The sequence below is a fragment of the Alexandromys fortis genome, unplaced genomic scaffold (assembly GCF_014885135.2).
Source record: "Alexandromys fortis isolate MF-2015 unplaced genomic scaffold, M_Fortis_MF-2015_v1.1 scaffold_151, whole genome shotgun sequence".
In the NCBI taxonomy this organism is placed as follows: domain Eukaryota; kingdom Metazoa; phylum Chordata; class Mammalia; order Rodentia; family Cricetidae; genus Alexandromys; species Alexandromys fortis.
In genome coordinates, this window is record NW_026068043.1 from 1,534,453 (window position 1) to 1,560,437 (window position 25,985).

Here is a 25,985-nt window from a genome sequence, read left to right on the forward strand (position 1 = left end):
CAATTACCTGTAAGGAGCATCCCAGTGAGGGACTGCCAACATCAGTTTGGCCTGTGGCGAGTCTATGAGGGATTGTCTTGACTGTGATTATTGAGGTGGGAAGACCCACTCATTTGGGACAGCACCATTCCCTGGGACTGAGTCCTGGGATTGTATATAAGTCCTGTGAATGAATATATATATATATATATATATATATATATATATATATGGGTATGGGTATGTATGTATGTATTTTATATATGTTTGATACTCTTTTTCAGTGTATGCATTTATTTTAGGTAGCTCATGGACTCTCCTCATACAGAAGCTTTCCTTCTGACTTCTATTTTTAAAATATATCAATTTTAGTATTAGTCATTTGAAACTGGGTCTCACATGGCCCAGGCTGGCTTCAAATTCTGTATGCAATTGAAGATGCTTTCAAACTTCTGATTTTTCTGATCCTACCTTCTGAGTGCTTGGATTGCAGACATGTATGACCATACATTATTTACGCAATACTGGCACCCAATCCAGGGCTAGATTCTTGCTAAAGAAGCATTCTAATAACTTAGCCACATCCCAGTTCTGCCCTCTGATTTCCCATCTTCTACTCTACTCTATGCATCTGTCCACTGATGCCCAACCCATCCGCTGTAGCAGGTATATCTCCATTCTCTTGTCCTGCTTCCTGCCCAGCTTCATGATTGTGAGATGCTGTCAGACTGTGCTGCTCCTATGAAAATAGAGAGCAGTTGAGAAGTCAGGTGACCATTCCCCTTGGCCATGATTGACTGTATGAGAAAAGATGAGACTTCCAGGCCACTGACTATTGGGCACAGCAGCCCATAGTTCAAGTTCTATTCTTGTTGTGTTGCACTTGCCTCCAAATTGAAACATTCTCCTGGAGGGAAACCCATTAAAGCTCAGAAGGTTCTAAACGAATGATCATTAAGACTCAATAAGTAAACAACTCACAGGTCTCAGGAAGTCCCTGAAACTTACCAGACAGATTCACAAGGTTTCTTCCTGAGGACGTCTGAGGAGAAGAGATCCTTTGACCTGTTGATGTGCCAACAAGTTGTGCAGAAAGATAGAGTCCTGTGTTTGTGAACAGTTATCTATGCTAGGCTTGGCTTTCAGTAATGCAGATGCCTTTGAGTTGTTCCAGCTTTTGTAACTAACTCCTCCTCATAGTCATATAAGTAACCCTTTTCCACAGGCTCACAAGTAATTCCTCCTATATACTCCTTTAAGTAACCCAAGTAAATGCATGGGCTCACCAAGTTGAGATTTGGTGGCCTCCTTTTGTCTGCTGCTGGTCCCGGTTCTGGAGTGAGCAGACCTTTGTTCACGTCCCCAAGACAGTACCACACAACAGCCTACTTTTGGTTATGGTCAAGAAACTGAACTTCATAAAAGTTATGTGCCTATCTGAGTGTGTGGGAGAGCTAAATTGGCTGGTTCCGAATCTGAATTTGCAGCTGGTGCTGTGGCATATGGCTATAGTCCAACGCATGTGAGATGCAGAGGTGGGAGGATTAAGAGCGCAGACCTACAGAGTGAGTTCTGGTGCAGCCTGTACTACATAAGATCCTATCTTACAAAACAAAAACTGATCAAACAAAAAATGGTTTTATATTTAATTAATTTAGTCACTGTTGTGTCTGTCTGTCTCTGTGTTTGTGTGTATGTGTGTGTGTATTGTGTGTGTATGTGTGTATGTGTGTGTATGTCTGTGTGTATGTGTGTGTATGTGTGTATGTGTATGTGTGTGTGTGTGTGTGTGTGTGTCTTGAGACAGTATCATGTAGGCCAGGCTAACCTCGAATTCACCGTGTAGCTGAGGATGACACTGAACTCCTGATCCTCCTGCTTCTCTCTACCTTCCAAGTGCTGGAATTTCAGGTATGCATCACCATGTTTAGCTTTTTTCCCCCCCAGTTCTTTAAAATGCATCAGTTACAGTGCAATTACTTAGTGGATGACATCCAGTGGGTGGCAACTTACACTGCATAACGAAACAGAGAAGGCTAGAGCTGTGTGCTAATAAGCAGGATGGTAAAGAATCAAAAAATATACTGGATATAAAAATAAACCTGCCCTTGAACAATCCATGGTAGGATGCCCATGGATCTGGACTTCAATCTTGATATTATAATAATTAAGCTCTCTGGTCTTGACTCCCCAGAATTAAAATGGTTTAGCAAATAAACATCACATTCTTTTACAACCCTGAAGAGTATATATAATATAAAGAAACAAAGCACATTAAAGTTATTTTTCCCATTTTGATGTTTTGCAAATTGCTGAGGTGAATGAGGGAGAAGTGTAGATTTAATGTTAAATACTACAACAATAACTGAACTAAAAGTAAAGTATTCACATATCAAAACCTAACTGGTTACTATCCAATATGAAATGAATTTAGGATGTGTTTGTCTGTTTGGGTTACTGTAATGCTCTATCATAGATGGGTGGCTTAAATAGCAAACATTCCTTTATATTGGCTCTAGGGATTGCAGTAATACACATTGAAGGTCTCTCTGAAATCTTTTCCCTTGACTTATCCACAGCTTTTTGTTTACTGGCCTCTTCTTTTGTGTGTTTAGGAGGAAAAGAGTACATTCTTTGATGTCTGTTGTTTGTTGTTTTTACTCTTTACTCTTTGTAGCTCCTACTATCCAGCTCCCAGAGAAATTACACAGAGTCTTATTCTTACTTATGAAAGCCCAGCCTTAGCTTGGGTTGTTGCTATCCAGCTTTTCTTAATTTAAATTATCCCCATCTATCTTTTGCCTCTGGGCTTTTATCTTTATTTCTGTATACCTTTCTTTACTTCTTTCTCCATGGCCTGCTGTGTAGCTGGGTGGCTGGTCCTGGGGTCTTCCTCTCCTCTGCTTTCTCTTGCTTCTTGATCTCTCTCATCAAAGATTTCTCCTCCTATTTAGTCTCTATGTCTGTCAGGCCCGCCTAGCCTTTCTCCTGCCTTGCTATTGGCTGCTCAGCTCTTTATTAGACCAATCAGATGTTTTAGGCAGGCAGAGTAACACAGCTTCACAGAGTTAAACAAATGCAGCATAAAAGAATGCACCACGAACTTGCATCGTTGAACAAATTTCCACAGTATAAACAAATGTAGCAAATCTTAAAATAATATTCTACAACATATGTCTTTTCTTATGAGGGTACTGATCATGTAAGATCATGGTCCTATCTTTGAGAGTTCTCTTAACTGTTACGAATCCTTAAAGGGCCAGTTTCCAAACACAGCCCACTGGGACTTAGAACTTGTTGTATAACTAATCTCCTGCAAAATGAAACTTTCCATTAAGGTTCAGGAACTAAACAAAACTCACAAGTCTTAGGAAGCTCCTGAAACTTGCAAGCACAAGGCCCCTCTACAAAGTTACATAGACAGTAATGAGTGCTTGGAAGAGGAGACTGTGATGGAATCACCTTCAAGTTGTGTAGGAGGATCCAGGGATAAAACATGTGAGCTACCACCCGTGCTGGGTTGGGCATTTCAGTCATCTGTGCTATTATAAATAACTCCAATCAAACTTGCTGCTTTGCTAAACAGGACTTAGCAAAGGTTCATTGATTTGGTGCAAAGTCAGTGCCCTATCTGGGTGAAGAGATGTTTTTTCGTGTCTTCTTAGGAAAAGTTGCATAAGAGTTTTACCATGAATTTTGAGACACCCAAGTATTCACCCTGTAGTATCTTAACATTCATGGAAAGAGAATACTAGATCTAGATTAATAAATCTCTCCTAAGAAAAGAGAAGAGAATGCTTTAGTAACGTTGCAAAGTCAAATAATAGAGCAGTGATTTCTGAAACTTCAGTGCTCAGAGAAATCACACAGAGAGACTTATTAAACATAAAATTGGATAAAATTAGCTCCCATATCACTTGTGACCAGAGCTAAAAAAGAGAGTATTTTGATCATATACTTTGCACTGCCCATAAGAAAATTCTACAGCAATCCCTTCAGGGAACTCCTTTTTTTTTATTCCACCAATTACTTCTGAAATAAATTTATCATTTCAGTGACAAGGAGACACATTTGGATGATGTTCTCAACTGAATCCTGCCAGTAAGTAAGTCTTTTTCTCCAATCTTTTTCAATACAAATTGATGCTATAATGTTAAAACAAGCTAGTAAAATCTTAGGCAAGGATTATGGATTATAGAATACTTCAAAATAAAGATATGTTTGTTTCTTCCAAGATGTACTGAGCAATTAGATCTGGGTCAGCAAAACATTGCCCAACCCAGATCCTTAGGGGGATCTGCTTTGATAGGGATGAGACATTTGTGATAAGCATAACATTACCTTTTTAAAGAAAGGGCGCTTCTCCAAAGCTTGAAATGAGATGTTTTTTTTGTCTTAAGTAGTTTAATCATTCTCCCGGGGCTTGTGTTTATACAATTAATATGCTCAAAAACGCTATTAGTTTTTGTAGGCCAATAGGTTTTATCTAAAAATAGGGAGGCTAATGAGAACTGGATTTGATTTGAAAGTTCTGGGCTGCTGAGATAGCTCAGAGGGTAGAGGTGCTCCCTCTCAAGCTTGGCTGTTCCTAGGACTCGTAATGGAAGGAGAGAATCAGCTTGAAAGTTGTCCTCTGACCTCCACACATGTGCCACAGTGCACACCACACACACACACACACACACACACAGAACACACACACACACGTGTGTGTGCACTCTAAATAAATGTATAACCTATGGTTTGAACAAGAACAGACTTGCAGTGTTTTGTTTTGCTTAGAGACTATCAGCAAAGCACTTTAGGGTGAGTCCTTCACGGGTCACCTTGTAACCAACTGTGAAAGACAAACCACCCCATGGTAGTTACATTTGACTGTCATCGTGTCTGGACTGAGACCGGGGAAACAGACTTTCAGGCACTTCTGGAGAGGTCTAAGGCAGGAGGAACAATTCACCTTGCAGGAGGTAAGCGCATCTCATAGCTTCCTGGACTGAATGAGAAGCAGAAAGCCACTGAGCACCAGGACCTTCCATCTTTGCCTCCTGGTCACAGATGCAGCAACTTGGTTGCCTCACGCTCCTGCCATGCCTTCCTCGCTGTGCTGGACTATACCTTTGAACTGTGAGCCAAAGCAAGCCTTTGCTTTTTAAAGTTTAGAGAAAGTTGACGGGGAGTTTTGTCATAGCAATGAGAAAAGTAACCGATACAGATAATGAGATTAGATATCTTCCGAAGGAGCTAGAGGCCCCTTTAGGATACGTTCTGATGCTGCTCGCTTCATAGCATCTGCTTTACTCCCTCCTGTGCTACACCCCTTCCCGCTGTCATTTGGATCTGCTGTGTTCACTTACAGCCACCAGCTAAAGGCTTGACCCCATCCTGTGCACTAGGGGGAAGTAACAGAGCTTGCAGGAGGTAGAAGCAGTGGAAGGAGGAAGTTAGATTTGGGGGGGATGGGCCTTTAATGGCAGACTGACCATGGCCCTTTTCTTCCCCTTTTTTTGCTCCTGAACCCCACTAGTTGAAGTCTTTCTCTATGCTCCCACCTTACTGCAAGCCCGATAGTTATGGCATCAACTGACTATGGTCTGAAGCCTCTGAAACATCAACCAAAGCAAACCTTTCCTGCTCCAAAGTTAATCTCAGGCATTTTGTTGCAGCGGTTGAGAATATCACTGATGCGCTCATGTACGAAGAGCTAAGATGGAAGGCTATAAGTGCCAGCAAAATGAGTAGACAGAATTCTTGGGCTTAGATATGATGTGAGTGGACCATGTTGCTTATTTTTTTAGTCAGTCACGTAAAGTATATATTGTTGTCACCCTCTCAGGGGACACACTTAAGTTCCTCAAGAACTCCTGTTTGACTGAATTTAATCACTGAAACTAAAATATATTCCCCATTTATGTTTGTCTCCCATTAGAGGGGATTGACTACCCAGACTTGTGATGCTTTATAGAGACCTATCTTGAACCCCGTTGTCTATTTTTGCATCAAAACTCTCATATTGGATCACATCAATGAAAATACAGTTCAGAATCCAGTATGTGTCAATCACCCCCAATGCTATCAGGCATCCCACAGGCAAGTTTATGTATTTGATTTGAGCTCTACCATATCTCCCCTGCAAGGCATCTTTTCATCCATCTATCCATTTATTCAAAGAAGCTTCAGCTCTCCACGGAGGGAAACAGAAAGCCAGCCATCCTCTCATGGGTCCCAAGCCATTATCCCACAGTGTTTATATCAGAAGGAAAGGCAGAGTGCAGATGGAGCTATTCACAGGTTGGGTGAGCAGTCCCAGCAGCCTTGTTTATGTCCACAACAATGTCACTTGACTCAAGTCCTGTTTTCTTTGACTTTGGGGTGGGGTGGCGTCTTTGCCGTGGGCCCAGGAGCAATAGAGTCAACTGACCATTGCCTGAAATCTCTAAAGTGCCGGCCAACACAGACCTTGTCTCCTTATAAACTTAATTACCTCACACACTTCGTTACAGTGATTGAAAGCTGATTAATGGACTTAGCTCGTTATGGATTGCCCAGCTAATTCTGCTCTCTGTTTCTTTCCCTAGAAGGTGTGCAAACCATAGGATATGTAACTGGCAGGAAATCATTAAAGATCCACTGTTTCTTAGTATCAAAGAGATTGGGGATCAAAGAGACCCAGATCCTCTGATGACTTCCTTCATCCCTCCTCCAGCCTCGTCTGTATCCCAGCCAATGGATCTCCAAGCATCATCATGTATGTGGATGCCCACTGCACTCACCGGGTCTTTGGGAGCCCCCCACTGGCTACACGATGTCACCGCAACAACACATGTATTAAGAGCTCAACTCCAGATAAAGGTCTTTCATCATGACTGTGCTACTTTCCTGGTGTTAACAAATTAACGAAAAAAAAAAAAAAAACCCAAGCCATAATATTTGACATAAATGAATGCATTAGGTTATGGTTCCTTTAGTTTCTATTTTCTCTCCCAGAAATCAGGCCACACCCCACCATGTGGTCTTTTCCCCCTCTAGGTGTTGTGCCCTTGTAGCCTCCACAGAGTTCTCTCTCTATCTCCTCTTTACATCTGTGAAGACGACCAGCATCTCTGATACCTGGATTAGAAGTTTGTGCTCTTGTTTATGGACAGTAAGCTTGGTCCCGGAGGCTTCCGTAGTTGACGCTCCGTTGGCCTTCCTGAAGTTCACCCGCACAGAACTGTGGTTTCAAGGGTCCGTATTCACCCAGCCCCTTCCTCACAGGAGACAGATGCGCGGTTTTAGGGCTGGATGATGAAACCGTTTGAGTGGAATGACTGTGAGCTCACAACAGATTCAACAGAGATCTGTAAGCTTCTTTTTGAAGTAACATTAGTTAGATTTTGAACATTCCCCACATATATATAAATCATATCCTCCCATGCTGTCTCACTCCCGTTCGCTTTTTAAATTGTTATGGATAAGCCCCTGAGTCCAGTTTGTGCTGTCCATATGCATGTGTGTGTGTGTGTCCATCCGCTGGGGTATGGGCAACCTACCAGTGATCACATGCCCAAAGGAGAGTAATTCCCCCTCTCTCATTGCCCATCAATTACCAAGAGTTCCTCTTATATGGATGGGGCCTCATGTCCCCTCCCCTACTCATGCTGAGATGTTTATTGACTTGATCCTATGTAGGTCTTGTGCACGTAACCACAGGTGCTGCAAGAAGCAAGCATAGCACAACTCCTCTCCCCATCCACGGGCCCTTACGCTCTTTCTGTCCACTCTTCCACTAAGTTCCTTGAGCCTAAGATAGCGGGGGGATGGATGTAGATGACTCACCAATGACTGAGCACTCAGGCTTACTCACATCTCTTTAACACAGCCCAGTCAATTGAAGCCCCGCATGCATTGATCTGTATTTTCCACCACCATCCCGCCCTCCTTAGGACTCACCAGAGCCCATTCTGAATGAATCTAAGTTCCAGAACTGATTTTTCTGTCTGTCTGTCTGTCCATCTGTCTCTGTCTCTTGCCTCTCAGACGCCTCTTGCTGCACCTTTTTTGTGGGGGTAGGGGTGATGACATATGGTCTCTCTCTATGTAGCCCACGTTGGTCACACATCCACTGTTTTTCTGTCTCAGACTCCTGAGTGCTAACATTACAAGGGTGTGCACCAACATATCGTCAGTATGTTTGGCTTTGAATCATGATCATCCTGGCCTCTCAAGCGTGGGGAACACAGGCATGTAGCCCCACAGCTCACCTCATTTTACCTCATTGCCACTGGCTTCCCACTTCTGATTCCTGTTTTAATTTTTAATCTTAATTCAGTTTTATGCAGCTAGGTATTTTGCCCGCATATATTGGTGTGCGGCAGCTGTGTGCCTGCAGATGTCAGAATCGTGAGTCAGATGCTCAGGAACTGGAGTCACAGGCAAATTGCATGCCCCCATGGAGGTCTGGGAATTGAATCGGGTCCTCTGGATTAACCAGCACTCTTAACCACTGAGCTGTCTCTTTAGCTCCTTGAGTCTTTAAAAAATTACTTTAATTTTAATTTATAGCATATTATTTATTGTGCATGGGTTGGGGGGGCACATGGCATGGGGCTTTTGGGGTGGTTAGAGAAAACCTTTCAGGGGTCAGTTCTCTCCTTTTTACTGTGTGAGTCCTGGGGTTGAACTCAGGTCAGCAGGCTTGGTAACACGTGCCTTCACCTGCTGAGCGACCTCCTCAGCCTCCTGGCTCTGTTAGGAGTGTCAACACTGGGACCGCACAACAAGGATATTAGACTAATTAGTTGAAAGCATATACTTTACATCAGTGTTGGTATTGTATTGCATATTGCTTTAAGCTGTGTGTGTGTGTCCATTTTCATCCCCGTTTAACACAAAAGTCCCTGCCTCGGGATGTAATGTGCCATTTTCTTCATAGCTTTCCTATCATGGGAAGATCAGCATATCCCAGCGTTCTCGGCTTTGCTCGGCTCTTCTCCAGGGAGTCCCTCCTCTCAGGTGTTTATCTGGCAACCGAGCTCATTAATATGGTAAGGCATTCTGGTTTTAAACAGCTACTCAGAAACCAAGCGTGCCATCACGGGATGGAAGCTTCAGTCGGGCATGCGTGCGTGCGTGTGTGTGCGTGTGTGTGTGTTTTTTTTCCCTGCAAACAATCAGGCCATGGAACAAGAGCAGAGCAGACAAAGCCTGCTCCCCCCCCACACCCCGGCCCCCGCCACTTGGCAACGAAAAGCATGTGCTCTCTTCCATTAATAGACAGAAATGTCACCGGATCTCAGCGAGGCTGACTCAGGCCTCTGTGAGGAGAGAGACCCATTGAATCCCCACCCCTGCCCCACTTCAAGCTGGCAGACAGTTCAGCCCCTGTGGCTCTCTTCGGCTGTCATTCCTGTTGATTTGCCTTCACGGTGGTCATTCAGAAGGAGGGAGAAGAAAAGGCCACTCTTGTCATTTCAGGCAGGGGCTGCGGTGGCGGCTCTCTCCAGCTCCAGCTTCTTTTCTTAGCCCAGGGGCTTCCCGAAAAGGGTTGCATGCCCTCCGATGGTGTGTCGATTTTTGTTTGTTTGTTTCCATTAAGAGGGACCCTCTTGAAGACAGATAATAACCTCTTCCCCTCAAAAGAAATGACAAGCAGAGGCGCAGTTCGATGGAGCAGTGGCTGGCCCTGTCTCAGAAAATTCCATTTTCCTCCCTCCGTCAATCATGTGCTTAACCTTATTGACAGCCGGCACCCACTTTACCCTCTCTCCCATTGCCTGACCCAACTCTTCCTCTCTGTTGTCACTTAATTCCAAGCTATTTGCATTCTGGCTGGAAAATCTTTCAAACCAGCAACACCCCCCTCCCCGCACTCCCTCCTGCGCCCCATTCTGGGACAGTGGGATGGATGAAGGCCATGTCTCTCAGTCATATGCAAACGGTTGAGTTTATTACCATTCTGGAAGACTGAGAATCACGGAGGCTTATGTCACTTGCTTTGGGGAAATAAAGGTACTGGGCGTGGCAGGAGATGGCATAGCAGGAATGATCAGGATTGACATCGAGAGAGGCCAGTTGGCAACATGCCTGGGGCTCCCTCACCACAGGAACTACCCGTGAAGGATGGGTCTCCACATGCGGCAGAAGGCAGGTGCTATACAAATGACTTCTAAAGTATTAGGATTGTTAAGGGTTAGGCTCTCTGAACATCAGACATTTCCCTGAGCTGCTCCAACACGTGGGACTGTCTTTCCTTTCATTAACCACCTGCCTCTATTTTCACCGCTATCTGTGTATCCCTGGTTCCATGCTTTCCTCTAGGACAGAAGCTGGAAATCTCAGCCGGTGCCCTTGGGGCTCTGATGCACACCAGTATCACTGAGCAGAGAGCTTGGTGTGGTACTGACTGTGGAGAGATGGCTCAGAGGCTAAGGGCCGTGTTGTGAAACTTGACTACTTGAGTTCAATCCCCAGAATACACACGATGAAAGGGGAACCCCAACCCCAGCAAGTTGTCCTCTGACCCCTGCACTCATACTGTGGCATAAGCACATGTCCACACACACACACACACACACACACACACACACACACACACACACACTAAAACAAGTCACCCATAAGACTGAGACATTGTAATCCAAGTGGCTCCCATTTTGTAATGAATCTTCCACCATTCATCAACCTAAGACAATTACTCTTATTGCAGTGGTCTCATCTCAATTGCTGAATGTTTGCTGAAGCTGGTGTGTTCTGAATGGCTTTGATTTAATGTCAACTTAGACCACAGACATATACACACCTCTACTACCCCAGTCCTCTATCTGAAGCCAGGCTTGTGGTTCATACCTGTCATGTAATATGTGGGAGATAGAGGCAGGAGGACCAGGAGTTCAGGGAGTTTTATGTTTGTGTGTATTGGGGCGCTCTCTGCAAACACCATGGCCAGCAGAGGCAAGAAGAAAGCCGGGTTTAACATGACTTAGTTAGCTGGTGTTGGTTCAAACTTCTAGAGTCTGACACCATGCAGTTTATCTGAAGCATATTCAAGTATAGTAGAATCTGGAGAAATGTTTCCCAGTGTAACACAATCCCATGTGTACAATAAAGCTTAGGGCTTAATTACATCAAAAGTCTTTCAGAGTACACATCACTTCTTCCATGAATATGGGCTCTATAGACAGATGAGATTTGTCATCTTAAGGGCCTGGGAGGGGATCTGGTTTGGTCTTGGTCCTACACACAGTACAAAGGTAACTAGGCTAATAACTGCCTCCCATCCTGTTGTAAGAGCCCGGTAGGGGATCTGGTATGGTCTTGGTCCTACAGACAGCAAAAGGATCACTAGGCTACTAACTACCTCCTATCCTGATTGTAAGGACCTGGGGGAGCAGGTGTGATCTTAGTCATATAGATAGTACAGAGGTCACCCGGTCATTAACTACATCCATTCCTGGACTTCTGGGCAGAAAACAGATGATAACATCTCTTTCTTTGAAGACATTCCTGCTTTTCCTAGTGCTCATCTGTGAGTACAAGGACTTCCTGTCCTCTAAAGTTTTAGATCAGGTGGACAATGTAATGCCTTGTCTCAAAAAAACCCAAAGCAAATCAAACCAGTAAGGTCCCCCTGCCTCTTGTCCCTGTCCCCACAGCCTGGGTCTTATACACACACACACAAGGCCATGCCTGCAACTTGCCTTGAGAAAATGAAGATAGTCTAAAGAGACACTTGCGTTTTTCAATTTTACTATGAGATCATTAAAACAATGGACCACCCCCACCAAAATGGGAATTTCCCCAATAATCTTTTGCTGAGATGAGCAAAAGACTCCAGCCAGCCGGGCAGTGGTGGCGCATGCCTTTAATCCCAGCACTCGGGAGGCAGAGGCAGGCGGATCTCTGTGAGTTCGAGGCCAGCCTGGTCTACAAGAGCTAGTTCCAGGACAGGAACCAAAAAGTTATGGAGAAACCTTGTCTCTGAAAGAAAAAAAAAAAAAAAAAAAAAGAAAGAAAAGAAAAGACTCCAGCTAGAGGGGTAACTTGTCTCTGGAAAAGATTTATAACTTCTCTGATCTCCTTACAGGATGAGACTGAAGCTCAGATAATGATGGGCCAATGGTGGGTGGGATCACTCCTTGGTCAGGACTGCTTAAATGAGTATATAATCTCTGGCCCTCCATTTAAACTGTCATAGAACCTCGGGACCCAAGAAGATGGACTGAGGGGGGGGTCACTGGATCTCTTTGTCCTTTTGACCAATGTGGTCACATTGAATACATACATACATACATACATACATACATGTGTACACATGTATGTATGTGGCCATTTTAACTGGTTTCATGAGGATAGGTGTCCAAACCTGACAATTTGGGGACATGGACTGACTCCATGCTTGGTAAATATGCCCAGTTTTTTTAATTTATTTATTTATTGAAGATTTCTGTCTCTTCCCCGCCACTGCCTTCCATTTCCCTCCCCCTCCCCCAAAAAAGTCTCCCTCCCTCATCAGCCCAAAGATCAATCAGGGTCCCTGCCCTGTGGGAAGTCCAAGGACCACCCACCTCCATCCAGGTCTAATAAAATGCCCAGGTTTTTATATTGGTGCTGGGGATTCAAGCTCAGGTGTTCATATTTACACATCATGTGTTCTTTCCTGCACACTGAGCCATCACTTGTGTAAGCCATCAGCCCCTCCACAGTTTCCCACACTGTATTTTCTTTCCTGATATGAGCCATGGTAGTGTTCTGTGTGGCCCTGGATGTTACACAAGGAAGACATTAGAATCTTGTCATCCTGGATAGCTGAAGGTAACACATAAACAAACTTGGGGACCAGGAATTGCACGAGATTTTTGTATGAGTTAGGAATAAATTTCTATTTTCTTAAGTCGGTTGGTGTTTAGATCTTATTGGTGCCTAAACCTACATTCCCTTGTGCAGCAGCTTCAAAAGTATTTTTTGAGGGGATGGAGAGATGGTCCAGAGGTCAAGAGTGTTTACTGCTCATACAGAGTACCCAGGTCTAGTTCAGCATCCAGATCGGGTGACTCACACCACCACCTGTCCTTGCAGCTGCAGGGTATCCATATTCTGGAATCCTAAGATACCGGGCACACACATGGCAAAACATGGTACACGCATGCTCTCCCCCCCCACATGAACACACACATACACACAGATAAATATTTTTAAATTTTGATTTGAAATGTAAAATAATATGGACACCAAAAGCAATAGAAATAACTGAAGAAAATTTGATCCCTAAACTGTTTGTTTTTCTTATTCTAAACCCCCAATTTCCTCATATCAAAGCTACACAAAACCTAGAGGAATACCTGGATCTGGTGGTCTAGCTTTCTAATCCCCACTGTGCTAGAATAGGAGGCTAAGGTGAACATGGTAAGCTCAAGACCCTGCTGTGTTGTGGAGGGAGTTCAGGCTAGTCTGGACAACTTAGTGAAGCAATGTCTCAGAACCAAAATGTTCACGGAGGGCCTGGGGTGTGGTTCAGGGGTAGCATGTTTGCCTAGCACGCACAGTCTTGGATTCAATCATCGGCACTGCAGAGACAGAAAGAAAAAAGAACAAATAAGCAAACAAATGTTCAGACTTAACTCCTCCAATCCCCACTGGTGACCCCAGAATTATGAAAAAATCATTTTTTTTTCTCTAAGAGCAGCTGCTCAGACACAGTATAATCAAAGTCTTTGCTGACTTTATGGAGGAAATCTCTGTTCCAGACACTGGTATTTTCTATTTAATTTGCTTTCCTATCCATTTATAGGGGTTTATTCTCCCCAGATATTTTATCGCCTTATTTTCCAAAGTGCTTACATGAATGGATTCAACATATTTTCGAATTCTCTTACTTGATAAATAGATTAAGGAGCTGAACACATAACTCTGCAAAAGAGCCCTTGTCTAGAATCCCCCAGTGAGGGGCTGGGGTGTGGCTCAGTGGTAGAGCCCCTGCCTAGAATCCTCCAGTGAGGGGCTGGAGCATGGCTCAGTAGTTCAGCACTTGTCTGTCATGCACAAGGTCCTAGGTTCAAGTCTCAGCACAAAAACAAACAAAACAAAACAAGAAAAGATTAAGGGATTTAAAAATGAACCAATGAGAATGTCAATGTGTAATTAAAGAGTTCAAGTTCTTATGAAGTACTTTACACTTTAATTAAATGGCACGCAAATAATAAAATTTACTTGGGGACAAAAATTAAAGATCAACCTTTCTAATGGCACTCGGGGAGCAACCTAAAGCTGGCAGATATTGAATTTTCTTTAATAGTGAAAGAAACTGCAGTGGGTGAGGCCTGTGTGTGTAGGACATCTTTCCTGAGGCTCCCCATTGCCTAGAACTCCAACAAAAACAGCCAGCCATCTTAGTTGGAGGTGTCAGGATTTTAGACTTAGCAGATAGCTCAGAATGTAAGAGAGAAGATGACATTCAAAAGGAAGGCTATATAGAAAGTTAAGTCTTCATATCTCCATAGGTTCTAGTTTCATTTTCTTGATGCGACAGATACCATGACCAAAAAAATAAATTAGAGGACCAAAGCCTATTTGGTTTACATTTTTAAGCCATAGTCTCTCACTGAGGGAAGTCAGGGCAGGAACTCTTCAACAACAGCGAGGCAGAAATCATGGAAGAACAGAACTTGCTGGCTCAATCGCTGACTCACTTTTAGCTATTTTTCTTAGACAAACCAAGACCGCCTACCTGAGAAATGGTGCCACTCACAGTAGCCAGACCCTCCTCTGCCTATTAATAATCAAGACCATCCCCCCTAAATAGCCCACAGGCCAATTTGACCTGGACAATCTCTCAGTCGAGACTGTCTTCTTGGGTGACTTTAGGTTGTGACTAGTTGACAGTTAAAACTAGCGAGGGCACCATGTAAGCTGCCTTCAAATACTGGGCCGACACATCCATTAGGCTTATGTTGGGAAGATATAAAGACCTTTGGCAGCAAGCAGCAGGTGTTAAGTTGTTGTAAAAATATTTAAGGAAAGGAGTCTCAGTTGTGGGACTGGAGAGATGACCCAGCACTTAAGACCACTTGTTAGAGGACTCCAGTTTAGTTCCCAGCGCCCATGTCAGGCAGGACACAACCACCTGTAACTCCAGGTCCAGGGGATCTCATGACATCTTCTGACCTCTGTGGGCACCTGTACACACATGCCATACAGATGTGTATACATACACATACATTAAATAAGAATAAATATTTTTAAGCCCTAAACAAAACAAAGAGACAAAAAAAGGAGAGAGAGACTTTACTTTCCCATTTACTAAGGTTTGATTCTATGTCCTGGTTAGCTTTAACTGTTAACTTGACATAACCTAAAATTTATCTGGGAAGAGAATCTGGATTGGAAAATTTCCTAGCTTAGATTGACCAGTGGTCATGTCTGTATATTATTTTCTTGATTGTTAATTGATGTTAGGAGAGCCTAGGCCACTGTATAGGAAAGCAAGCTAACTACAAATCTCTCTGCAGCCAGTAAGCAGCACTCTCTGTGGATCCAGCCATACCACTTCAGCTATGAAGTGAGTTCTTTGGTTAGAGGCAGTGCTGTGTGGGATAGCATGCTGGCCAATCTTCAAGTTCCTGACTTGACTTCCCTGTTATTGACTCTGACGTGGTATTGCCTGCGAAATAAAACCTTTCTCCTTCAGAGTAGCTCTTGGTCAGGGCATTTTACAACAGCATAGATATGGAACTAGGATAGCCTGAGATCAAAAGAAATCAAGCAGGCATACCCTACTAAAGAATAAAATAAAACATTGATATGCTCAAAGTCATTAGTCTGCAATGAAATCATTCATTAGACCGAAAATGCAACTCATCAATGAAAATAGCAGAATTTAGTTCATTGTAACTCCCACAGTGTTCAGTCAGTACACAATAAACAATTACTGGACATGGAAAGAACAATAAAATGCAATCTACAGTTGAGAGAAAAATCAATCAATAGATGAAGACCAAAGATAGTCTCAATGTTATAATCAGCAAACAAAGGCTTTCAAGAAGTGAGTATACAATCAATTGACATAAAGTGAAAAATGAATGCAGCTGAGCAGAATTGGGATATTTTTAGAGAAAAGAAACTACTGGAAAATAAATTTTAAGTGCTAGAACTTCAAAGAAAAACACAGTGTTTAAAATACCAGTTAGTGAAAGAACCAAATAACATCAGATACAAAGATGCAAAGGAAAAAAGTTATTGTGACTTTGGAATGAGGTATAATATTGGAAGGAACTTGAAGAAAAATTTCAATATATGTATTATAACATGTATAATTAAGGTCCTAGAAGAAGAGAACAACTCACGAAAGCTGGAAACCAGGGGATCAACACACAACCTGCAGGTAGTTCAACAGACTGGAAAATGTCTTCTTCCAGAGACCTCACTCAGCTGGCCTGATCCTCTTCTAAGCAGCACACCTTGTCTAAGAGTCTCTCTTTGGAGGTCTCACTGCTTATGTGTGCTGGGGACGGGAGGGCCTTAGTGAATCTGGTCAGTGTCAGGAACTTCCTGAAACTATTTTAAGTTGTTTATTTCTTGAGCTTAATGAACTTTCCTGGGCGATGGAATGTTTCACCTCCCCTTAGAACATACTACTGTTTTATAGACTTGTAAAAATACTGTCTTAAAATACACCTTTGTCCCCTTTAGTATTCAATGTATGAACGAGTTTCCTTAAGAGGGAAGATTTTAATCTCGAAGGAAACTGCTATAAACACTGCTCACTGGTTCAAGCTCAGGTATCCTACTTTCACAGCCCAAGACCACCTGCCCAGAAAATGGTGCCCCTCCCCCGGAGGGCTGGGCCATTTTACATCAATTAAAACTCAAGACAGTCCCTCAGGGACATGCCCCATGGGTTAATCTGATCCGGACAATCCCTCACTTGAGACTCCTTTCTCAGGCAGCACAAGGCTGTTTCAAGTTGATAATTAAAGCTAACTGGGATAGAAAGGAAGAGTTATTTTAGCTCACGGTTTCAGTAGACTGGTTTTATCACAGTGATAAAAAACAGAGAATAGCTTTGCTGATGATGGTAGGAGCCTGAGGTCACCATTATTTGCATAGTGCAGAATCAAGAAGCAGAGACTAGTTAGAACCAGGAGTGAGTATAATCTTCAAATATCCATCTCTGGCGACCTACTTCTACCAGCTAGGACTTTCTTACAAGGGCTCCCACGGCCTTCAAAATAGCGCTACAAAATGAGAACTCAGTATTTAGAACATGGACCTATGGAAGACAGTTCTGATTCAAACCACTACTGGATAAATAACAAAAGCAGCAAAAAGATGGTAAGTAAGTTAATGAATGAACTATTTCAGAAAAACATTTGTCCAGTGTGGGATGGGGATGTAGCTCAATGTTAAAGTGCTTGGCTAGTATGCACAAAATCCTGGGTTCCAACTTCAACACCACATAAAGCACATTTACTCCCAGCAATTATGAGCTGGAGGCAGAAGAATTAAAGCTCCTCTGTCATCTTTGGGTACCTGGTAAGTATCAACACTCTATCTGGGCTACATGTGACCCTGTGTAAAAAATTATGCAATGGGTTAAGTAAACACTTTTTGTCATTGCTAGAAACACATAAGGAGCCATGCCTCCTACTTTCAATTCAAAGTGTGTATTGGTGGGTCCAATCTTACTCTTGATTCTTAAGATGGGAATGTCACTCAGATGTGGTATTTGTAATGCTTTCTCTTGATGTACAATGATTGTCCAAAGCACAAACACATGACCTAAATATGCTGGTGTGCAGCCTGGTATATACTTTTCACTGGAAGTTTTAAGGGAAAACAGACTCTTTGCTTGTATGTGTCAGAGATGATGAAATATAAACCTGGGTTTGCTGGGAGCCTTCAGTGCCTGATCCTCAGGCTTGATGACAAGTACATTTACGCACTGAGCCATCTCACTGTCTTCCCCTAAATATGTTTTGATACTATGATTTTTAGCCACTGAATTCAAGCATGCTTGATACCTTATAAGTTGTCTTTTCAGTTATTCAAGCAAAAAGATTTCTCTATATATCAACATCATATATATATTTATATATCCCTGTTTTATTTCTATCATTTGTAGCTGGTAGATACACAGCAAGCAAATCATTTTCCAAATGACCAAAATCAATTGAAACACAGCAGAACCATTGAATGAGCTTGTTTATAAATTCGAGCCCACTTCATTCATCCATGAGAAATCCTTGCAAACTCATAAACCACAAATTATTACAGAGAGCTGGCTTCCACATTTAAACGTGATGGATATCCTTCATAAAACACTGTGCCCTCCAGTTTTCACATAACAGATTATGAAGCTCCCAGAGGATGTGCTCAAAACCAGCAAGTTTCCTTCTAGCTGTTGTCCTTAATAGCATCTTTTTAATTATTATAAATTATGGATCTTTGTGTGTGGGTGTATGCACATGAGTGCAGGTACCCACAGGGGTCAGAATATGGCATTGAATCCCCTGGAGCTGGAGTTGTAAGTGGCTGTGAGTCACCCAGTGTGGGTTCTGGGAAGCAACCTCTGGTTCCCTGCAAGAACAATACACATTTGTAATCACTGAGCCATCTCCTTATCCACTGGCTGTTATCCTTAGAAAGAGGGTTTGATTTTGTCCTAGCTGAGGCAATGTTTATCTCTTTGGGTCTATATGTAGTGATCTCTACCACATTCTTTTTCACTTCTTGGGAACCCTAACTACTTATATACATAGAAACAAAAGCACAGTTGGTTTCAAATAGATTCCCATTTTCTTGTCATTGATAATTTGAGAAATTTGACAAAATCAAGAAATTGCATAACAATAAAAATATCTCCTGAGCTTCAAATGTTACTTCTCAGAAGAAGGATTTTTTTTTCATTTGTCTTATTTTTTTCATAATGAAATATGTATTTTTGGGGGGGTGACTGCAAAATGAGATTGCCTATGCTTTACAGTCTTCTGTGGATCTTGTATTTTTGTGTAATGGAAAAGCATGATTTCTGCAACTGTTCATTATCACAGAGACAGATAAGACATGGCGAGTCACCTGATTAAATAAAGTAACATCAATGAAGGTGTGATATGTTGTTTAACATTTAACCCTGCACTTCTTCTAAGAAACTGTCTTAAAAACTGGGATAGCACACATAGGTAGAGCGTTTGCCTAGAATCCCCCAGTGAGGGCAGGAAGTGTGATTCAGCAGTAGAGACCTTGCCTAAAATCCCTCTATGAGGTACTGGGTGTGCTGTTTAGCAGTAGAACGGCTGCTCAGATACCCTTAGTTTAGTAACAGTCTAGAGTTGGTGCTCAGGGATAGAGTGCCGAGAACCCCCTAATGAAAAGATGGAGAGAAGGGTCAAGAGTTGAGACTTAGCCTAGAATCCCGCAGTAAGAGGTTGATCACATGACTCAGTGGTAGACTTTTGACCCTGAATGTACAAGGTTCTGGGTTTCATTCACAGCACCACAATAAAAGGACAAAAAGAAATAAAGGAGCCAGGCGGTGGTGGCGCATGCCTTTAATCCCAGCACTCGGGAGGCAGAGGCAGGCAAATCTCTGTGAGTTCGAGGCCAGCCTGGTCTAGCTCCAGCTAGTTCCAGGACAGGAACCAAAAGCTATGGAGAAACCCTGTCTCGAAAATAAAAAAATAAATAAATAAAATAAATAAAGGAAACAAGGAAGGGAGGGAAGAAGAAGAAGAGGAGGAGGAGGAGGAGGAGGAGGAGGAGGAGGAGGAGGAGGAGGAGAGAGGAGAGAGGAGAGAGTAGGAGGTTGTGCCAGTACAAGTAACATGGTCCCCATGCCATCTATTTGTATCACATAGAACATTCAATGCTCATAAAATGTTTAATGGTTGAATTGAATATATATCGAAATGTAATTATGCCCAGAGTATGATGGGAAATCACATTCCAGACCTCACAAATCCAAATAAGGCAGCTTTAGGGAGTGGAATTGGGATTCTGAGGAGGAGGCACTCAGCTGGATGGAAGTATAGAGCGTTAGCAGGGCTTGGTCCAAGGTTGAGGCTGATTAAAGACTTCGTGGGGGCAAACATAAGGAACTGTTCAGTCTTGGTCACTTACACCATCCCAAAGATGAAAGCTCACTTCCTCTTTTGTCAATAAATAGTCAATAAATGACTATTGAGAGAATTATGTCACTTGGGAGAAGTCAACAATAGCTACCCTCTACTTACAAGATCACAATAGCAAATCAAAGTAAAAGTCTACCAGCATTCATCCTGGATAACTAAAGAATTTATTTGGCTTACTTATAGCACATGTATAAGGGGTTACCAACAAAGGTTAAAGGGGATGCAGAGTAGCCATACTTGGAAAGTATCCACCCAGCATGGTTAATGGCTTCTCCACAGTCAATTAACTCTTCAAGCCTATATACTGTTGCACTTTCTGAGACCCAACACTACCTGCTGTTAGGGCAGAATTGCTTATAATGACTAAGATGTGCCCCTGGAATCTGATAGAAGACAATGGCTCTCTTCAACCTCTCCTTCTATCAGAGAATGTCAGGAGCCAACAAACCAGGTTATGATAATCTCTACAAGAAGCCACTGTTGATCTGATGAGGATGGAGGTCGCTTTGCTCAGAGGGCCACACTCGGCAACAAAGCCTTATGTTGTCTCGGTCCTGGTTTTGAGTGTGAGGCATGCATTGAAGAGAAAGCAGAAAGAAAATATTATTGTAAGCAACTGTAAATATCAGAGAGGTGGAACTGGGTGTCAAGAGAGGAGAGAGAAGTCAACGCTTGTAAGAACAGCAAAGAGCAAGGGATGGACAAGGGAAGATGAGAATAGGCAAGTGGGCTGCTGTCCAAATGGGAAGAGATGAACATGCTTTGCTGAAGCTCTTTAACCAGATACAGTGGGCAAAGGGCAGAAACAGATCACTCAAGGTCAAGGCTGTTTTGAAAGGTCACGGTAATAAATCACTATGGAAAATGGCATGTAAGAGATGCCTGAAGCCAGACTGACCCACAACAGCCTTGGAAACTGTTTATGGAACAGTGGCTGGGTGACTTGGAGGAGGTCATATGTCACACACTGGTCTCTAGGCTGGCCAAGGGGCAATGGTTGGCATGCAACTAAGAACAGCCAGACTTAGATGTCCTTGAAGAGATGAGTGGTTGATGAACGGTGGGATATATACACAATGGGATTTCATTCAGCCATGCAAAATGAAAATCAGGGCATTTGGAGGAAAAATGGATGGAACTGGAAATTATTTTCTTAAGCAAAGTATCCCAGCACCATGCCATATTTTTCCTGCTTTAAAGTACTAGATTTTGATTTGTGCACTTGTGTGGGGGAGCCGTGATAGATCATGAATCAAATACAAAGAAACAAGTGATATGGGAATGGAGCCAAATGGGACTGGCAAGGGGTGGGGGAAGGGAGTAGAGGGAAGAACACTGAAATCGAGGCATGCCTGCGGATCTTAACCATAGTGATGACAGTGCTTTGTACACTAATCTAAAGTTGGATCAAGCAAAGGTAGAGAGTAAGGGGATGGAGAGACGACACAGCAGTGAAGAGCGCCTACTGATCCTGCAGAAGACTCGAGTTCAGTCCCCAGCACCCACAGTAGCTCTCAGTTCCTTGGAACTCTCAGCTCCAGGGAATCTGATGCCCTCACTTTTCCTTCACAGACACTGCACTCACATGGACATGCCTACCTCTCCCCCAATTTATATACTAATAATTGAAACATGAAAATGAATCGTATTAAGAGAAACTTCTTTAAAGGTAAAGAATAAAAAGGGGAAAGCTGAAAATGTCTAGCTTAAAATATCACAATACGGGAGTTCAGGTAGCCTTGCTTTTTTAATTTTTAAAAATGCAGTTGAGCAGTTCTTTGTCATTCTGGTAGTATAGCACACGGAGCTGGGCCTAATCTCTTTTTTATATATTTTCACAGGTGGCCACTAGGACTCGAGGGGGGAAATGTGATCTCATCGGGGAGTTGAGCCATTTTAGGTCAGGAAATGCACACGCGCACTCACTCACACACACGTACACACACCTCTCTATATCTGTGTGTCTACGTCTAATCCTTCTTGGCTGTCTATTCCCAGCTTTGCTTTAGAACAAAAGGCAGACTTGTCTCTGGAAACCTGGTGCCAACGTCTGCTCCAGATGACAGCTGCCTGATTTTGAAAATTCATGTAACCTATCCCCAGGGCCTTACCATTTTTTCCAACCTTTATTTGGAAATCAAGGGTTTGTGTCTAATCTCCTAGGGCTAGACTAATGAAAATGTGATAGATCTTCAAACAACAGTAAGATGCACACTATAAACCCCTTGACCAGGACGGCCAAATGTCAACCTCGTACTACTTGTCTTCAAGGCTGTTTGCTTCTCATCAGTGAGCATCTAAATGCCTGTTTATCTTCTTTTAAATATTTATACTCATTTCTTCTTTACTTTTGAGATTATTTTGATATATTATATTTAATTATGAAATTTATCCCTTCCCTTTTCTTTCTTCAAATCTTCATCTCCTAGTCTTCTTCAAATTCATGGTCTCTTTTTTATTTTTAACTAATTGTTATTGTATGCATATATGTATATGTGTATATAGTACTAAATATAACCTGCTTAATCTGCACAATGCTACCTGATTTGTGTTTTCAGGGATGACTATTTGGCACTGGAGAACCAACTGGAGTGCTCTTCCCTGGGAAAGACCACCTCTCCCATCCCCAGATTTCTTCAGTATCCTATAGTTATATAGGTAAGGCTGAGGTCTCATGGGCTTTTCTCCATCCAGTTGGCATGTTGGTTAAAATTGCATGTATACATACATGTATAGAAAAACATTCTATTATAGAGATACATGCATATCCATATTTTCTGCTGCTCTATCTACAGTAGCAAAAAAATGGAAACAGCTTAGATGAATAGATAATGAAAATGTGGTACATATAAATAATGGGATTTTATTCAGCTATAATCAAAAATAAAATTATGAAATTTGCAGAAAAACAGATGGAATGGGAAAATATTATATTGAGAACACATAGTGTGTTCTCTCTCATTAGCAGATTCTAGTTTTGACTTTTAAAATATAGATGTATTCATTTTATTGCATGAGAGTTTTGCCTGAGTGTATGCATAGGTGCGACATGTATGTAGTGCTTGCAGAAGTTAGAAGAGGGCATTGAAGTCTCCATAACTGGAGTTCTGTGTGTATACAGGGAGCCAAACTGGGGTCTTTTGTCAGAGCAACAAGTGCTCTTAACAACTTGTGGTTTTTATATGTATGTGTTTATGTAACAGTGAATGTGGACAGAGGTCACGGACTAAGAAGAGGTCATGAGAAGAGGAAAGAGTCTGTAAGGATGGTGATGAGGAGAATCATAAAGCACGCACGATGTGAAAGTGGAAGCACTAAGGGAGGAATGGTGTAAGGTAGAACAGGGAGACGTGGAGCAGGTAAGAGAGGGCAGGGGGAGGAGCAACTGAAATGCATTACACAGGAAAATACTGAAAGGAGACCCATTACTTCATGTGTCCGTTATATACCATAATGTTGCTAATTAAAATATATGCACATGTGCATGATTATATACCATAGTATATTACACCCAAAGTAAGGTGGCATGGCTCAAGATTGATATCAAAGGCAATGCACTGAAATCTGAGTAATTTTATTCTTCATTTCACTTCTTGTTATCAGATTGTGCACGTTTAGAAATTGCGTTCTCAGTTGTAAGCATTAACAAAATCAATTTCTTTTTATTTCCTTAATCTCCCCCCCCCCCCCCCCCCCCCCCCCCCCCGTGTATTAAGCTCTCTTAGGAGAGCTGCAGCTCTCAGCACTCCGCCATAATTACAGGTTTTCCCCTCAGCTTAGTGCCACGTTCATGTCAGCACTGAAGAAGGTCTGATAAGATAGTCATGAGTTAAAGGCAAGCCTGGGCTACGTAGGAAGACTTTGTCTCAAAACAGACTAAGGCACATGCATCTGTCTTGTCTCCTAGAATTTTTGTGAGATTGGGATCTCTATGAGGACAGAGACTTGAACTGTTTCACAAGAGCAGACACTGGTATTGCCACATGAATATTAGATGAATGTACACATAAGAGACTGAAGGAAGCATCCTGTCCCCAAGAATGAAGCTTTATTATTGTAAATCTTCTTATATCAAGTGGCCGGGGAAGTGGCTCAGGTGGTCAAGTTCCAGATGCGCAAGTGTGGTGATCTGACTTCAGTTTGTGACGTTCTTATAAAAGCCAGACGGAGAGGGCTGCAGTTACAATTCCATCATTGGGGACTCGGAGACAGGAGACTCTGTGAGATTCACTGGCCTGTGAATATAGCATAGTTGGCAATCCAAGGTCCTATTGAGATGTCCACTCTCAAAAAATAATCTAGACAACTCCTGAGGAACAACACTCAAGGTTGACCTCTTCTTGCTGGACTTAGATACAAGAAGCCAAGTTTGACCTCTCTTCCTTAAGAAGCCAATTAAAAGAGTCAAATCAGGCCTCCGTCCTGGACCCTGCAGCTGCCGCGATGTTGATGCCCAAGAAGAACAGGATTGCCATCTATGAGCTCCTTTTTAAGGAAGGGGTGATGGTTGCCAAGAAGGATGTCCATATGCCCAAACACCCCGAGCTGGCAGACAAGAATGTGCCCAATCTTCATGTCATGAAGGCCATGCAGTCTCTGAAGTCTCGAGGCTATGTGAAGGAGCAGTTTGCCTGGAAACACTTCTATTGGTACCTTACGAATGAGGGCATCAAGTATCTCCACGATTATCTCCACCTACCTCCGGAGATCGTGCCTGCCACCCTGCGCCGCAGCCGTCCTGAAACTGGCAGGCCTCGGCCCAAAGGGCCAGAGGGTGAGCGCCCGGCAAGATTCACAAGAGGGGAGGCGGACAGAGACACCTACAGAAGGAGTGCTGTGCCCCCTGGTGCTGACAAGAAAGCTGAGGCCGGGGCTGGCTCAGCCACCGGGTTCCAGTTTAGAGGAGGCTTTGGTTGTGGACGTGGTCAGCCACCACAGTGAGCTTGAAGACTGTTGTTTGGAATAAACTTTAAAGAAAAGTGTCAAAAAAAAAAAGAGTCAAATCAATAGTGAAGGGCCAAAAGAGGAGCTGTATTCACATTGGGACCACATTTGGAAGGGGGGTTAAAAGTTCCAGCAATACCTCAAATCTGTCTTCATGGTCCTGACATGCAGTTAGGTTCAAGTAAAGGACCAGAGGTATGCATGTCTAAACAGGTATCATTCTTTTGGCTCTACTCTCCTGAAAGGTGGCCCGATAAGCTGTAAATCTCTTTTGGAAGAAAAGCTTGCATCTGGCCATCCCAGGCTTCTTTTGTTCTAGTATGAGATTCCTGGGGGAATTTTAATTTCTTAGAGTCCTTTATTTCAATAGTCTGTGAGCCCAAGTGGGGGACACAACGGTCTGTGTATAATATCCTCATCTCTGCAAGTCCAATTGTAGTTTAGCGTCCACACATATACATGTGTACCTGTAGTGGGGAGCGGCGGGCTGCATCCCGCCACCCGGCTAGCTTTACACCTGGAATAATTACACGGAAACTGTATTCTTTTAAACACTGCTTGGCCCATTAGTTCTAGCCTCTTATTGGCTCATTCTCACATCTTGCTTAACCCATTTCTAATAATCTGTGTAGCACCACAAGCTGGTGGCTTACCAGGGAGATTCTTAACCTGCTTCCGTCTCAGAGAGGAGAGTCATGGCATCTGCTTGAATCTGCTTCTTTCTCCCAGCATTCTCTTCTATCTACTCCTCCTACCTAATTTTCTGTCCTATCAGGTCAAGCAGTTTTCTTTATTAATTAACCAGTGAAAGCAACAGATAGATGCAAGACCCACCTCCATCATGTATCCATATGTAGATATGTACTTACACATACATGAATAAGCATGCCTTCTTACATGTTTAGTTTCCCTGTGGCTTTCATAGGGTACAACATGGTCCCTGTCCTCTTGGTCTTCATGTCT

General features: G+C 42.8%; 1 protein-coding gene across 1 annotated transcript; it reads left to right on the top strand.

The window, feature by feature from the left end:
* Positions 1-24,497: 24,497 nt before the first annotated feature.
* Positions 24,498-25,062, top strand: LOC126516005 (40S ribosomal protein S10-like). Its single transcript, XM_050166120.1, has one exon. It carries the CDS (start codon positions 24,522-24,524, stop codon positions 25,017-25,019), a length of 498 nt encoding a protein of 165 aa, XP_050022077.1. The 5' UTR covers positions 24,498-24,521; the 3' UTR covers positions 25,020-25,062.
* The last annotated feature ends 923 nt before the right edge of the window (positions 25,063-25,985 follow it).